Source organism: Gopherus flavomarginatus, chromosome 7, assembly GCF_025201925.1.
Source record: "Gopherus flavomarginatus isolate rGopFla2 chromosome 7, rGopFla2.mat.asm, whole genome shotgun sequence".
Classification (NCBI taxonomy): Eukaryota; Metazoa; Chordata; order Testudines; family Testudinidae; genus Gopherus; species Gopherus flavomarginatus.
Genome location: NC_066623.1, coordinates 98,607,849 through 98,623,507, shown reverse-complemented (window position 1 = coordinate 98,623,507; position 15,659 = coordinate 98,607,849). Strand labels below are relative to the sequence as shown.

At 40.5% G+C, this 15,659-nt stretch overlaps 1 protein-coding gene across 2 annotated transcripts in view; it reads left to right on the top strand.

The window, feature by feature from the left end:
* ROR1 (receptor tyrosine kinase like orphan receptor 1) overlaps positions 1-13,409 on the top strand; it is a 271,372-nt gene extending 257,963 nt beyond the window's left edge. For both annotated transcript variants that reach the window (XM_050961985.1, XM_050961986.1), the window contains exons 8-9: positions 5,438-5,649; positions 10,365-13,409. In XM_050961985.1, the coding sequence (XP_050817942.1) occupies positions 5,438-5,649; positions 10,365-11,789 (1,637 nt within the window). In that variant the 3' untranslated portion in view covers positions 11,790-13,409. The remainder of the gene's footprint in view (positions 1-5,437; positions 5,650-10,364) is intronic.
* The last annotated feature ends 2,250 nt before the right edge of the window (positions 13,410-15,659 follow it).

Genomic DNA, 15,659 nt, shown 5'->3' with positions numbered 1-15,659 from the left:
TACCCCACCCTTCTGCCTTGAGCTCCGTGCTGCACCCTGTAGACCTGTGCACCCCAACCCCATGCCCTGAGCTCCCTGCCACACCCCGCATCCCTCCTGCACCCCAACCCCCTCCCACAGTCCACACTCCTCCTCCACCCCTGCCCTGAGCCCCCTCCTGCACCTCGCACCCTTCCTGCACCCAACCCCCTTCCTGAGCCCCCTCATACACACCGCACCTCTTCTCTGCCCCAATCCCTTGCCTTGAACCCCTTCCTGCACACTGCACCCCCTCCCACACCCGACACTCGCTCCTGCACCCCAACGCCCTGCCCCAGCCCTGCATACAATTTCCCCACCCAGATGTGACCCTCGGCCCAAAAAGTTTGCCCACCTCTGGTCTACGCTGCTACTTTACAGCACTGAAACTTACAGCGCTCTGGGTGTTTTTTCACACCCCTGAGTGAGAAAGTTTCAGCGCTGTAAAGTGGCAGTGTAGACAAGGCCCTATTCAACATGCTCATAAATGATCTGGAAAAAGGGGTATGCAGTGAGGTGGTAAAATTTGCACAGGATACAAAATTACTCAATATAGTTAAGTCCAGAGCAGACTGTGAAGAGTTACAATGGGATCTTACAAAACTGGGTGAGTGGGCAACAAAATGGCAGAAGAAATTCAGTGTTGATAAATGCAAAGTAATGCACTTGGCAAAATATAATCTCAACTATACATACAAAATGATAGTGTCTAAATTAGCTGAACCCGTCAATAAAGAGATCTTGGAATCATTGTGGATAGTTCTCTGAAAACACCTGCTCAATGTGCAGTGGCGATTAAAAAAGCTAACAGAATATTGGAAATCATTAGGAAAGGGATAGATAATAAGAGAAAAATATCATATTGCCTCCATATAAAACCACAGTACGCCAACATATTGAACAGTGCATTCAAATGTGGTCACTCCATCTCAAAAAAGATATATTGGATTTGGAAAAGGTACAGAGAAGGGCAATGGAAATGATTAGGAGTATGGAACACCTTCTGTACGAGGAGAGATTAAAAAGACTGGGACTTTTCAGCTTGGAAAAAAGATGACTAAGGGGATATATGACAGAGATCTACAAAATCATGAATGGTGTGGAAAAGTTGAATAAGGAAATGTTATTTGCTCCTTCACATAACACAAGAACCAGGGTCACCCAATGAAATTAATAGGCAGCAGATTTAAAACAAACAAAAAAAGTGTTTCTTCGCAGTCAACCTGTGGAACTCTTTGCCACGGGATGTTGTGAAGGCCAAAACTGTAACAGGGTTCCAATAAGAACTACATAAGTTCATGTAGGATGGCTGTGGCTATTAGCCAGGGTGGGCAGGGATCCAACACCATGTTCTGCATGTCCCTTGCCTCTGTTTGCCAGAAGCTGGTAGTGGGCAGCAAGACAACTTGATGATTACCTGTTCTGTTCATTCCCCCTGGAGCACCTGGGATTGGCCACTGTTGGAAGACAGGATACTGGGCTAGATGGACTATTGAGCTTGCCCAGTTTGGCCATTCTGATGTTCTTATATAGAACCCAAATGTATCTGCTCCCCACTGCTTCCCCCTAGACTTCACTCTCCTCCCAGAGCTGGGATAGAACCCAGGAGTCCTGACAGGATCTCTCTCTCCACAGAGTTAGTAATGAAGTAAGAATATATATGAACATTTTAAACCTAACCAATGTCCCTTAAATGATTTGCCACAAGATGTTAGAACATGTTCTTATTAGAGCTGAGTGGGTCTAATATTTATTTACATTTCTTTCCTTCATAAAGGAATTAGATACAGGGCTCCTGTCAGCTAATTGCTAAGTCATCTGTCAAAAAAATAGAGCTTAAGTGCCTAAGTAGCCCCAGGAATCACTGTTAAAGTTGCCCCCACCTACCAAAATCTGAAAGTGGGCTCCTGGCAAAAAGCTTTTTGACTATTTCAGAGGTCTCACATCTTTTCTTATCCTTGGTGATTTATCAGCTGCTTCTGGTGCTGGTGATCTGTCCCTTCCCCTTTGTTGCCACAACACCAGTGGTTTCTTTTACTCAGTACTTTGGACATTCTCGTCCTACTGATCTGGCTGATGTTTCAAGGTTTCTTGTCATAATGGCCCTGCTCTCGCTCAGCCTCCTTTGGTAGAGCTTGAATTGGACTGGGCTCCAGCAACAGGCCCTTTTGGCAGCAGGCCCTTACAGGCACTTGCATTCTATCCTGCTCTTGCTGAGGCAGCTCTTCCAGATGGCAAACTCCTCCACTGTCCCCAAATGGATTGGGGGTTTGCACTTGCCCAGAGTGTTTTTTTTTTTAATGGGAGGGCCACTCATGCACGCATGTGCACACAAAAACATTATCTGTAGAAAGCTCCCCCGTCCCATCCATTCTGCAAAAAGCCAGATCAGAGGGACTAGTAATCACTCTTCAACCAACCCCTGCTGCAAGGGAATAGGTAGCAGCTGGCAAGAGGGCAGAACAGCTAGCAATCCAAAAGTGAAGTGTGGGCAGCAGAAGCACAATTTTCTGTGAGCAGGGGAACCAAGTAAGGAGAGTCGAATGAGTGGAGGTGTAAGTTCTGGGAGGGAGGGAAACAGTGACTTGCATGAAAGAAAGAAGAGACTGATTGCAGGAGTGAGTGGGATAGAATGATTTTAGAGAAAGCAGAGCAGTGCAGAGCCAGCACTCTCAAAGGCATAGCTAGACTAATATCCAGAAACATTTGGAGTGGGTAGAGCAGGTCCATAGCTAAAAGACATGTATGGAGAGTCTGGGGCATGCTGATGGAGAAGTAATGTAAATTTAAAGTCAGGATCCTCCAGAGGGAACTAGAAAGAGAAATGAAAGATGTCTAATGAATAGCTGTCTGCAAATTATTTGTCCACCTCGGTATATGAGCCAGCCAATGTCCATTATAACTATTCACTGCAGGTTTTCTTTAAAAACTGTGGGGATTTTTCCCATTAACTTGGTTTGGCTTAAACGTTAACAGACTGTTTGGCTTGTCTGAATTTATTTACATATCCCCAGTGGAATCAAAATGTCTCAGGCAAATTTGACTTGTGTGTAAGGATATGGATTCCTAGGCACTTGGCCATCCTGTGTGATGCATACAGGATTTATACGTGTAGCTTATGTTAGCACTGAAGAGGTGTTGCTTGCATAAGTCCCTTGTGCACCAAGAGGAGAAGAGACTCCTTTGTTAGTAAGTCAGTTATAAGCTGCAACTTTCTTTGCCAAAATATGCATTAGAAAAATAATTAGCTTTGCATTTAGCACTAAATGAGCCTTGTTAATGACTACTGTCACAGGGCAACCACATCCTGTTTGGAAAGAAGAAGGGCTTTCTTGGCCTACCTCATCTCATTTAAACTCAACAACTGTCAAGTCTTCACTAGAGAAACACACTCTATGGCCTCCAGCAAGTGTCATGCCCTATTGGAGATACATGAAATCTGACACTAATAATGTGAATAATTATTTGCTGGGGATTTAAAAGGTATTCTCCAAAGTTCACTTTGTAGCCTGTAGCTACAGTATTAATTTGTTATACATGCCATATATACTCGATCATAAGCCGACCCCCCCAAAATGGATAAGTAAAAAATGGCAAATTTTTATGACCCATTCATAAGCCGACCTTATAATTCAGGAGTCGGCAAACTTTGGCTCCCGGACCATCAGGCTAAGCTGCTGACGAGCCAAGACAGTTTGTTTACCTCGAGCGTCCGCAGGCACGGAGGTGAACCTAAGTAAACAAAATGTCCCGGCCCACCAGCAACTTACCCTCATGGGCCAGCACAGCAACTGGTGGGCAAATTTTTTTGTAGGGGGATGCTGGGGGTCAGAAGAGTAATCCCCGTGACCACCCTCCACATGACCCCACCCCTAACCCGGGACCTCCCCACACTCTCCCCATTCCATCCCATCCCACCTTATCTGGGGTGGGCCCGGGGAGGATATCTGTGGCCCAGCCAGAGCTGCTCCAGCAGGCCAGGTGGCGTGGCTGCAGCCTGCCAGCCCCGGAGCTGCAGCTGCTTCGGAGGCTGGGGAGAGAGCAGCATGGCCAGAAGAGGAGAGACTCTGGCCCTGCCTCTTCCCTTCTGGCGCTGCTGCCTCTTCTTTCCCCCTCTGTTTGGGGGGTGGGGAGCTGTGTCCTACCTCTCCCCCTCTCTATACCCATTCATAAGCTGACCCTCTTCTCTGACGCTCCCCCTTTTTACCAAAAGAATTCGGCTTATGAACAAATATATACGGTAATCCCACTCTCAGCTCTTTTCAGCATTCTCTTGCAAAGTGTTAGATTGACTACTCTGGAGAGCACTGAGTGCCTCCATGGTAGTTGTCTCTGTGCTGGGACCATGAAAGGCAGCATAGTCCACTGGAAAGGACACTTTACTGGGACTCAGGAGATGTGGGGGTCTGTTCCCAGCCCTCCGCTGACTTGGATCTGTTCCCAGCACTACACTGACTCTTCAGAGGTGATGTGTGGGAGAGGCATGGTCACGTACCCCCCCACCCCCGATTTGCTGCTTGGCTCTTACTGAGCATGCTCACATGGCCTAAGCATGCTCAGTAATACTACTGAAGCCAGCTGCTCTCACTCTTCCTCCCCACCCTTGCCCTCCTCCCCCCAGGTATTGGCAGGCATGGGTCATTATGATCTTGGGCAAGTGAATTGCTCTCCCTATGCTTCTATTTACTACCAACTTCCTACCCCTTCTGAAAATAGCCAGATAAGAGGGCGTAGTGACCCTGACAACAAAACTCTGCTGGGAGAGTGGCAATCCAGCTTCCAGTTCAGAAGTGTTTGCCTTGTTGGTTTAGGTTATAAGCTTTTCAGGGCAGGGACTGTCTCTTACATGTTGGTGCAGTGCCTAGCACAACGGGGCCCTGATCTCAGCTGGAGCCTATAGACACTACTGTGATACACATAATAAATAAAATCTGGACCTGATACTCTGTTCTCTACCAAGGCTGCCAATTAATGTGTTAATTCTGAAGTTACTTTTGCCATAGGCTTCGGTCCACTAGGAACTAAAGCCATACTATCAACACATTTCACACCAAGTGGTTAAGATGTTAATGACTTGCAGCCATTTTATGACCAGGACCAGATTTGAAGTGATACCCAGAGAGGAATGTCTCCTTGGCCTTAGAACTAAGTCATCCACTCCCCTGCTGATATATAATTGTTGAGTAACAAATAAAGTAGTTATGTTGATATTATAGCAATACAACACCAGCAGTAAGTATTCCTCCCATTAAAATGTTTTTGGTGTAGAAGTCACTATATATTGTAATAATACTATCCACCATTTGTTTTATCATTCTCAAGCATTTCCAGCACATACAGGAGTCTATTATTTTGCATGAGATATTTTGTGCCTCATGTGTTTTCATTATTTTCACCTTCTTTTTCTTTTCTGATCCAGATTCCAAAGATTCCAAGGAGAAGAATAAAATGGAAATCCTATATATATTGGTGCCAAGTGTTACTATTCCCCTGGCCATAGCCTTGTTGTTCTTCTTCATCTGCGTTTGCCGCAACAACCAGAAGTCTTCCTCCCCTCCAGTACAAAGACAGCCCAAACACGTCAGAGGGCAAAATGTCGAGATGTCAATGTTAAATGCATACAAACCAAAGGTAATCGTGCACCTGATTTCTGCCTTGTAAATTGCTGTTTTGAAGAGCATGGAATTAGCATGGTTTGCTCAATCCAGAATTGAAATATTACCCAATTGATTTCCATCACACAGTCTCTGTCAGTGTCGTTGGCTGCACTTTTTGAACACCTTCTGTTATCATCATTATACTATATGTTGTACGGTGCAGCATAAAGCGAATGGTCTATATATCTGTGGATGAAAAGAAACTCAAGCTTGCTTTTAGAAAGTAGGCAACTGCTTGTGAAGTGACGTGGAGGCCTTGTTCTAGTTAGTAAGTAAGGAGGGGAGGAGGAAGAATTCTTTCATTTTATTGGCTGTTTCAGAAGACACTTTTTAATGGATCATTTGTATCCTTGCCTCACCTGTTATTCAGCTGAAATCACTGTAAAATGCTCTCCTCGTATGTTCAAGTTTACACATTCTTTAGAAATATTTGCAAGATGAAGCACCAAAACCTATCCATATTTACAGCCTGCCTTATTGAAACATAGGGCCCCTCTTCCCTGACTCCTAATCTTGTTCCTCTTTACTGAAACTCCAATTTCATGAAGCACTTTTTTCCAATTAAAAAAAAAAAAAGCCTCACCGAGCAGTTAAGACACTGCAAAAATGATTAGCAGTGAGCTCATTGTTTATTAGCAGGGCAGGTGCTAGAAATGTCCAGAGCAGCCACTTGCATGGCTGGACATGGGGCTCGGCCACTTCCAAGCAGGAAAATATCCTCAGTATCTAAAACATAATGCATTAGAAAACTGTGCAGAATAATTTACATCAAATTGTCTAGACATACCTGTTGGCAAGCTGTTATTTTAGTTAGCAAAATGAATCCAGATTCAGGCATTAGGAGCAATGCAAACTGTGCATAACCTTCCTTTTATAAATATTGCTGTACACGCCAAAGATATTCTTTCAGAATGATGGCAGTTTTAGTCGCTCAGCCTAAGAAAAGGAGGTTATACTTACGTTTCAGGATCTGTGCTCTCCATATGTGAATATGCTTGTAAGTAGAGATCTGTTTTAGGTTTGATATAGCAATCATGAGATGTGCATCTTGCCTACTGCTTGCTCTTCAGTGTCAGGTTCATAGTCTTAGGTTATGAAGAATTAGTCAGCAGAGGGTCCAGGCAAAATTGTTTAAATAATCCATTGTGCTTTGAATTTGCAGTATGCCCATGTGATGGAGAGTCAGGCTTTAGGACCTCTCGGGGAGAGAGGCAGAGCTATTCTGCTGACTCATGCTGGAAGACTGACCAGGGGTAGTTTTTCTCTCTCTCATGGGCAGAAGCAACTGGGGAAAGAGATGGCTATGAAAGGACCTTGCAGGGACAAATTCCAGGAGTAAGCCAACTCTGCAGAAAGTTTAGATTGAAGTTTATATTTCATCATTAAATTAACAATAAAGGTAATCCCACAGCATCTACTGTGTGGAGAGAACAGAGTGCTGACTTTGCCAGTTCAAGTCATTCATTTTGTATTGTTAAGTCTTGTTATAATTTCATTATGTGAACCTTACTTAGAAAATCTTAACTGTAGAACCTTATTTAGAAAAATAAGTTTGTGGATTCAAGAAGGAAGATGGGTTATAAGGCAACAAAAGGATAGTGAAAAAACGGAGCTGGGGCCCAAACCAGTAAGCATCAAGTTTCAGAAGTGTTTGAATCCAGGATTTTCGTTTGGGCCACTCTTTAGTGAAAATACATAACTGAAGAAGGCTGAGAAGACGGCATGCCATGGCTTCCCTGCATGGTTACACATGTAATGCAAACAACTGTTTTTAGTTCATATTTTATTTAATCTTCCTTACCTGAGATCATGCCTTTGACTCCATATGAATCTTTATACCATCATTTTATCATTCATGGGTCAAAAAACTACACCTGCTCCTCTTCTTCAAGATTTGTACCAGGGACAGGGAACAGTAAACGGTTCAGAGGTTTCATACAGCAAAGCACTCAAACATTCTAATATTAACCAAGCCTTAGTCTTTAATCGCTAGAGTCTGCAAACACTAGCTGGAAATTCTAGAGGAAACCTTCTTTGTGAGATTTCTGTTTGTTTTTAACTGGTTATTATAGCTGCTGGAAAGCAGTCAGCTCTAACCAGGTATTAGACCCTTTGGGAAATGTTTGTGTCGGGATGCACTGTTCTACACAATTTATAAACCATACATGCAGTCTCTTGCTGATGTGTTATATAGGTGCTAAATCAGCCAAAATTTGATATATGGTACTTTACATTACAAATTAACTGAGTCCAATAAACACACAGAACATAGTCCCTCATTTTTATCATTCTGCCCCTTAAAGTAGAAGTCAGTACTTTGAAAAACAAAAACTAACCTAACCCTAACTTCTACTTTAAGGGGCAGAATGATGAAAATGAGGGACTATCTGTTAATTCCCATAGAAAATCACAATATAAATCTAGTGTTCAGTACAGTATACTTTAGATTAAAGATTACCAAACCCAAACCCCATGTCCAAACCTCCCCTTCACTGGATCCAAATTTTGAATCTTAGTCCTTTCTTTATATTAGGTACTTGGGAGGAAATCCTGGCCCCACTGAAGTCAATGGGAGTTTTGCGATTGACTTAGTGGGGTTCAGGTTTTACTCCTGACCACCAACATATTAATGCTTTACGCACACAGCGTGGGCAAAGTGTCTTGCCCGTAAATGTCTGGAAATATAGACCACAGTGTTTTCTTTTCATGTTTAAAATGATATGCTGCAAAAACCACCTGATTTCATTTATGACGATTGTATATTTTCCTGTTGGGAGAGTAGCTGGCTGTCCCACTGACACAACTGTTTTGGCTGCCTTTCAAACAAAATTTTAAAAAAGAAAGGAAGTAGAATTCTATTTTAAAATATTGTATCCAATACCAATGTCAACATTGGTTAAAAACGTTCTAGCTCATACTGAGGTTGATGTGTGTTTACTCTTCCAAATGAAAATGTTAACATTTAAACCAAAAGCCTGTTTCAGTTTTAAGGTACTTAATTGCCTTAGAGAATATAATAAACTGAGTCCATCTTGTCATTCAACTAATGGAAGCAACTGATAAAGAGATAGAAGCAGTGGGCTTCATTCTTTGTATTTTCCCTTTGTACTTGGTTTACTTTGGCGTGATGCCTCGTATGTATTTTACACTTCTTTACACTTTGTACACCACTGTATGACAAATACTTGTCAAACAAAAACTAAGCAGATTTATAACCGCTTAACGTGAAATGAGCCCCTCCTGCCAAAACTTTATGACTTCATTTTCTTTCATAGTTTTCCACTATGTTGGTTCAAACAGACAAACCCTGCCTGAGGTCAGACAGAGGTCATTTCACTTTCATTACTAAAATATAATTTACAATATGCCAGACCTAAACAAGTTTTAGCCTAAAGGATTTATATAATATAAACCATCTGTTCTTCAACAATACAGCTAATTTCCTGCCATCACCATACAGTCTACTGGCTGCTTATTTAAATGTCTTTATGATTTTATTTTTTTCCTTATGAAATATTTATCTAAAATTTGTAAGTGGTCAGTATAACTAGAATTCATTTACTGTGAGTATGTAACTTTAAAATTGTTTTTAATGTCAATTTTTGCATATTACTCATGCAAAAAACTGCATTGACAATATTCCAGGAAAGCAAATGCTGATGTTTCTGACTACACAGTTTTACTGTATGTGGATTCCAAACTCAGGTGCCTACCATTAGGCTACCAAGTCCATAATTTAGGCATCTCAGTAAGTGACCTGATTTTCAGAGGTGCTGAGCACCCACTGACATTAACTTCTAAAAATAAGTTCACTTATTTAAGTGTCTGAATATGGATGTACCTGCCTAAGTTAGGCAATCAAGTTTGAAAAAGATTTGGCCCTTGTTTCTATTCTCCTTTGACCATAGTCTGATGTTTTCCCAGCTGATTCTACTTCCTTGATTTTTTTGAGGGGGTGGGGGAGAGCTTGTGCACTCCCTCAAGTGTACAGAGAACTAATCTCTTTTGTACCCCAAGGGGTTAACTAACTAACTCTAGGATGAAACTTAACTGAGTCCTAGGTCAGAGTTAAAACTTTAATTTGCACCTAACATTATATGCCCTGGTCTCTTAAAGCTGGACTTAAGCATGTGTGTAGCCCAGCTGCAATCATTGGGACTAGTCATGTGATTAAAATTAAGTCCATGTTGAAGTTCTTTGCTGCACTGTGACCATAACCGATCCTATATTCAGTCTTTGTTCACCTGCAGTCTTGTGTAAAGGATGGAAAGTTATTTTTCATTTTGGTACAGGAAAATCCTCCTCCTCCCTCATACACAGCAGGAGTAAAGAAGCATTCAGTGAGGAACTGCATGGGTCCTAGAGTATTGGAATCCCCAGCCTCAACCAGGCTCCCAATACTTCTGCAATGTGGTCACAGCAATATCTCTGCTAGTGGTGGCAACCCACACTCCTGTGGACGGAGCCACTACAGAGCTTGGATCAACAATGTAGAGTGTCCCTAAATGGCTTCTTCCCTGTCTGGTCTCCCTACACAGAAGAAGCACGGTATTTCTACTGCCATTTGAGTTATAGATACTATTGCAGGGAGCTGCAGGTCTGTGGCCTTGCTGAGAGAATAGGTCTCTAATTTAGGTACCTTTTTGACCCTATTATTATAACCTAGTCTTTGATTTGCTGTTTCAACAGAGCAAAGCTAAGGAGTTACCTCTTTCTGCTGTTCGTTTCATGGAAGAACTGGGTGAATGTGCTCTTGGAAAAATCTACAAGGGGCATCTCTATCTTCCAGGCATGGATCATGCTCAGCTTGTTGCTATCAAGACATTAAAAGACTTTAACAATCCTCAGCAGTGGACAGAATTCCAGCAAGAAGCATCTCTTATGGCAGAACTTCATCACCCTAACATTGTCTGTCTCCTAGGTGTTGTGACTCAGGAACAACCCGTCTGCATGCTTTTTGAGTATATGAATCAGGGAGACCTCCATGAATTCCTTATCATGCGATCGCCACATTCAGATGTTGGGTGTAGCAGTGATGAGGACGGTACTGTCAAATCCAGTCTGGACCATGGGGATTTCCTGCATATTGCAGTTCAAATTGCAGCAGGAATGGAATACTTATCCAGTCATTTTTTTGTCCATAAAGACCTTGCTACTCGCAACATTTTAATTGGAGAACAACTTCATGTGAAAATTTCAGACCTTGGACTATCAAGAGAAATATACTCAGCAGATTATTACAGAGTTCAAAGTAAGTCCCTATTGCCGATTCGCTGGATGCCACCAGAAGCAATTATGTATGGCAAGTTCTCTTCTGATTCAGATATTTGGTCCTTTGGTGTGGTCTTATGGGAGATTTTCAGCTTTGGACTCCAACCATATTACGGATTTAGTAATCAAGAAGTCATAGAGATGGTCAGGAAACGACAGTTATTACCATGCTCTGAAGACTGTCCTCCTAGAATGTATAGCTTGATGACAGAGTGCTGGCATGATCTTCCATCTCGGAGGCCAAGATTTAAAGATATCCATGCCAGGCTGCGTTCCTGGGAGGGACTTTCAAGTCACACTAGCTCTACTACTCCCTCTGGTGGAAATGCCACCACTCAAACAACTTCACTCAGTGCAAGCCCAGTTAGTAACCTAAGTAATCCTAGATACCCTAATTACATGTTTCCAGCACAGGGCATACCACAAGGCCAAATTGCTGGGTTCATTGGACCACCAATACCTCAAAACCAGCGATTTATTCCAATCAATGGATACCCGATTCCTCCAGGATATGCTGCTTTCCCAGCTGCCCACTACCAACCACCGGGCCCACCCAGGGTAATTCAGCACTGTCCACCTCCAAAGAGCCGTTCGCCAAGCAGTGCAAGTGGATCAACTAGCACAGGTCATGTGACTAGCTTGCCTTCTTCAGGATCCAATCAGGATGCAAATATACCTTTGCTATCTCATATGTCAATTCCAAGTCATCCAAGTGGAATTGGTGTAACAGTTTTTGGAAATAAAACTCAGAAACCATATAAAATTGACTCTAAACAGTCATCCTTATTAGGAGACCCCAATATTCATGGACCTAATGAATCTATGATTTCTGCAGAGTTGTAAATAAGTCAGGCCTTTGTGCATATAACTATTTACAGTACAAATTAGAAAGAAGTAGAAAAGATTTATATTCAAATATTTTATTAAAGATTTTTCTGGTTGTTTAACAGACTTTTGCAACAAGTATCTTCTGTGAAGTTTAACTGTGTTTAACAGGATAGGCAGACACCAACCAGATAAAAATCATTGTAGTATTAACACGCAACAATGTGAACAGACATTTTTTTAAGTACCAAACTAATGTTTATTTCAATAAGGGACAAAAACAAAAAAAATCTTTGTGATGACCATCATACACTTTGTCACAGCTGTTTAAAGCTCTAATATGGTTTATATCATGGAAACTTTATTATTCTGAAAACATTTTAATATTTGTCAATCACTTTTTTAAGAGATGCAAATATTCAGAGATTTATTGGGTATGCAATTCACTTCCAATAGCTAGTTTAAACATTTGTAAGGTTTTTTTCAGTCAGGAGTGGTATTTCAAATATGTGACTCAATGTTGACATCTGATGGCTGGATTAATTATTTCAGGTAGGTTTTTGTTTTTCACCCGAGGTGAGAGTCTGAGTTAATATTTAAACCAGAAAACTGCATAAAATGTCCTGACATTCAGTAGAATGACTTATCAACTCACAGGCTACTAAAATAATCTGGTAATGTCTGCTAAAAATAGATGGAGTTATAAGAAATTGCCTTTAAAGGAGATTAAATTAAGAATTTTAATTTCAGAGCATGAATCAACTGGTTCAAAGTTAACATTTCATAATTTTATATGTGTAGTTATAACAGAAATTTTGTATCCTTTTGTTGCTATGCAACTGTTTAATGAAAAAGCTTCAAACCACAATTTTATATGAGACAATCAGTTTTCCCAAGAAGTATTTATTGTTTCAAAGCAGTACATAATTTCAGTGACTATGACTCCAGAAACCCCTAAAAATGGGAAATCCACATTCTATCAAGGATTGAAAACATTTATGGCAACTTTGTCTATCAGTTAAAATAATGTGAATTAAAGTTAACTTTTTACTTAGAAAAATGACATTTGTATTATTACTGAAATTAATTCAGGTATAATCAATCTAGATTATTCATTTTGAAACCACTTTAATGATTTACAGAAGTACTATGTACATTACATCTTTTCACAATGTTGTTTGTATTAAAATAATATCTTTTGTGTCCACACAATTAAAACAATCCTTTGCTCAGTTGACAAGGTTGTATAATATGACTTTATTTTTCACATCTTTTTGCACAAAAGTGTTTTGTATAGCAGAAGTGAAATACATCGCTGCATTTTATATATTGGTCTGTTTCTTTTTTGTTTTTAACCTGCTGTAGATGTTCTTGAAATATATTATGGTGATATTCAGCCACTACCTTATACATATATTTTGTTTTTGTTTGTTTTCACTGCATGCATTTAATCACTGTATTACTTGATGATTGATTTATTAATTATGGGCATTTCAAATAGGCAAGCATGAAACTGTAATGCCAAAGACTATTTTATACTGAAGATATGTGCATTTTTGTATTTCACACACCAGAGATGATATTAAACACTGATTATTTTATGCTGCTGTTTATTAAAACATTGTTTTAATATTAAAATCAGTATTTCCTGAATCTTGGTATAATGGGTATTTGGAAAACCTAATCTGATGGAAGGCCAAATCCTGCTCACCTTACTCAAGCAAGGAGTCTATTAAAAGCCAGAACACCTCATCACCTGAGTAAAACAAGCAGGGGTTTGCACATCATATTTTATGACAATTGATGTGGAAATATCCGAATCTTTAAACTTTATTTAAAACCTGACCATGCAGATATTTTGGGGAGATACTAAAAAGACAGCAATAATACAATTACACTGAGAAAATAATGCATTCTGTGCTATTCTCTGTCGGTGAAGTTCAACCCTGGAATAGAACTCCAGCATACCATTTAATAAGCTTCTTGTTAAGGTCTTAAGTGAGACTTCAGTGCTGCATGCATGCAAAAGCTCTGCACAGTGTGTACGCGTGGGGATGTATAGCCCAGATCTTCAAATGTATTTTGACTCCTAACCCCCATTGATTTCAGTGGGAGTTAGGCACCTAAATACCTTTGAGGATCTGGGCGTATGTGTGCAACAAGAACCCCATTAATAATTATGCAATAAATACTTTTATGACCAGGTCTTCAATATTTCATGTATACGGAGCCCACAGAGCTGACATGTCATTTCCAGGTTAATTGTATTCAGATCTGAATTGCAATTAAGACGTTTGCTGTATTTAAGGTGAAGTTTTGTATTTGAAGCAAAATCAATCACTAATTCCATCTATACCAAACTTCCACCTGGCTGCAGGCTACTATTGCTCCAAACTCTAAGTGTTAGAAAAGTAATATTTTGAACACTGGAGTTTTGTGTCCCTTGATCAAACTTTTATCTCTGTGCCCATACGTAACAAACTGTCATCTCATTAGTAATATGAAAATGTTTGGGAAGATCACATTCTCATGCACATGTGACTCACACACCTGGTTTTTTTTTACTATCTTGTTGATATCCTGCTCAATGCAAGATGAATGCATTCTCCTTCCTGGTTTCCACTTTTCTCCCCACTCTTCTCCCACCCTTTTATTAAGTAGTTGCATCACTGCAAACATCTTATGCATCCTAAGCCTCAAACATGCTGAGAAAGTGGAAACTAAAATTTTCACCAGGGTTTCAGCTGGAGGTTTCTTGCCCTATGCATTAAGGGCTTGAAAAAACACCAGTGCCATCTTGAAGTCAATCTGCCACTTTACTGGCATCTGTTTCAAGTACAAAGGAAAATGCATGCAGACAATTAAGCCCTGTGGTACTGGAGTTATGTTGCTGTTATAAAATCTTCAATAAATAACACAAAGCTGTGACTTGAAAAAAAAACGCCTTTTACTGTGGCTGGCACATGGCTCTCCATGTAAAAAGCATGTTTGAAAGTGATACCAAGATTCTTAATTTTGCTTATTATCAAATGAATGCCCACAGTGAATGTGGGTATGAAGAAACCAAGAGCATCCTCATAACAACTCCTGCCACCTACTACTACTACTAGATTCGTTGGTTTGAGAAGAATGTAATGTCCACATGACAAGAGAAAGTCCCTAGTTAGCTAGTCCATCACAACTGGTGTACTCCTATCATGCATCTGACATACACCACAGCAGGCTGTCTATGTCCCTTAGTTGCTAAAACAACTACCAACAGTCATATCAAAAACTGCTGTGAAATCAAGTATAAACCACACATAAGCAAAAATGTACACATAATAATGCTGCAAATGCTTACTACCCCAATTAACATATCGCTTGTTTAGGTGCCTATGGATATAAGTGCATAGCTTTACACATACCAGTTCGAAAATGTGCCTACTGGAGCAGCAATGGCAGGCTTGAAAAAAATCTTTCACATACTTTTTGGTTTTGCATAGAAATACATTAACTACAACTCCCACCCACTCACAGTTATATGTAGTTTTTTTACTAGAAGGTTATCCGCAGCAGAGATCTGTCAAAGAATCATATACACTTACAGCTGTTACGAAATGTAAGATCTGCTTTGAGCAGAAAGCCTGTAAACCCTCAAGCAGAGCTTTTTTCCCCTTGGTGAATGAAGTTTGTGAATTCTGGGACTCAAATCCTAGACTTGTCTCATAGCTTGCAGTGAGTTAATGAACGCTAAAACAGAGAGACAAGAATTCACTTGGGAGCTAAAAAGAAAAACTACAAATAAATTGGATAATGTGGAAATTAAACTGCCAAAAAGTATCAGAATGTTGGGAATTCCTGTTTGGGTGGAAATTCAAAGAACCAAATATGGTTTTTGCATCACAG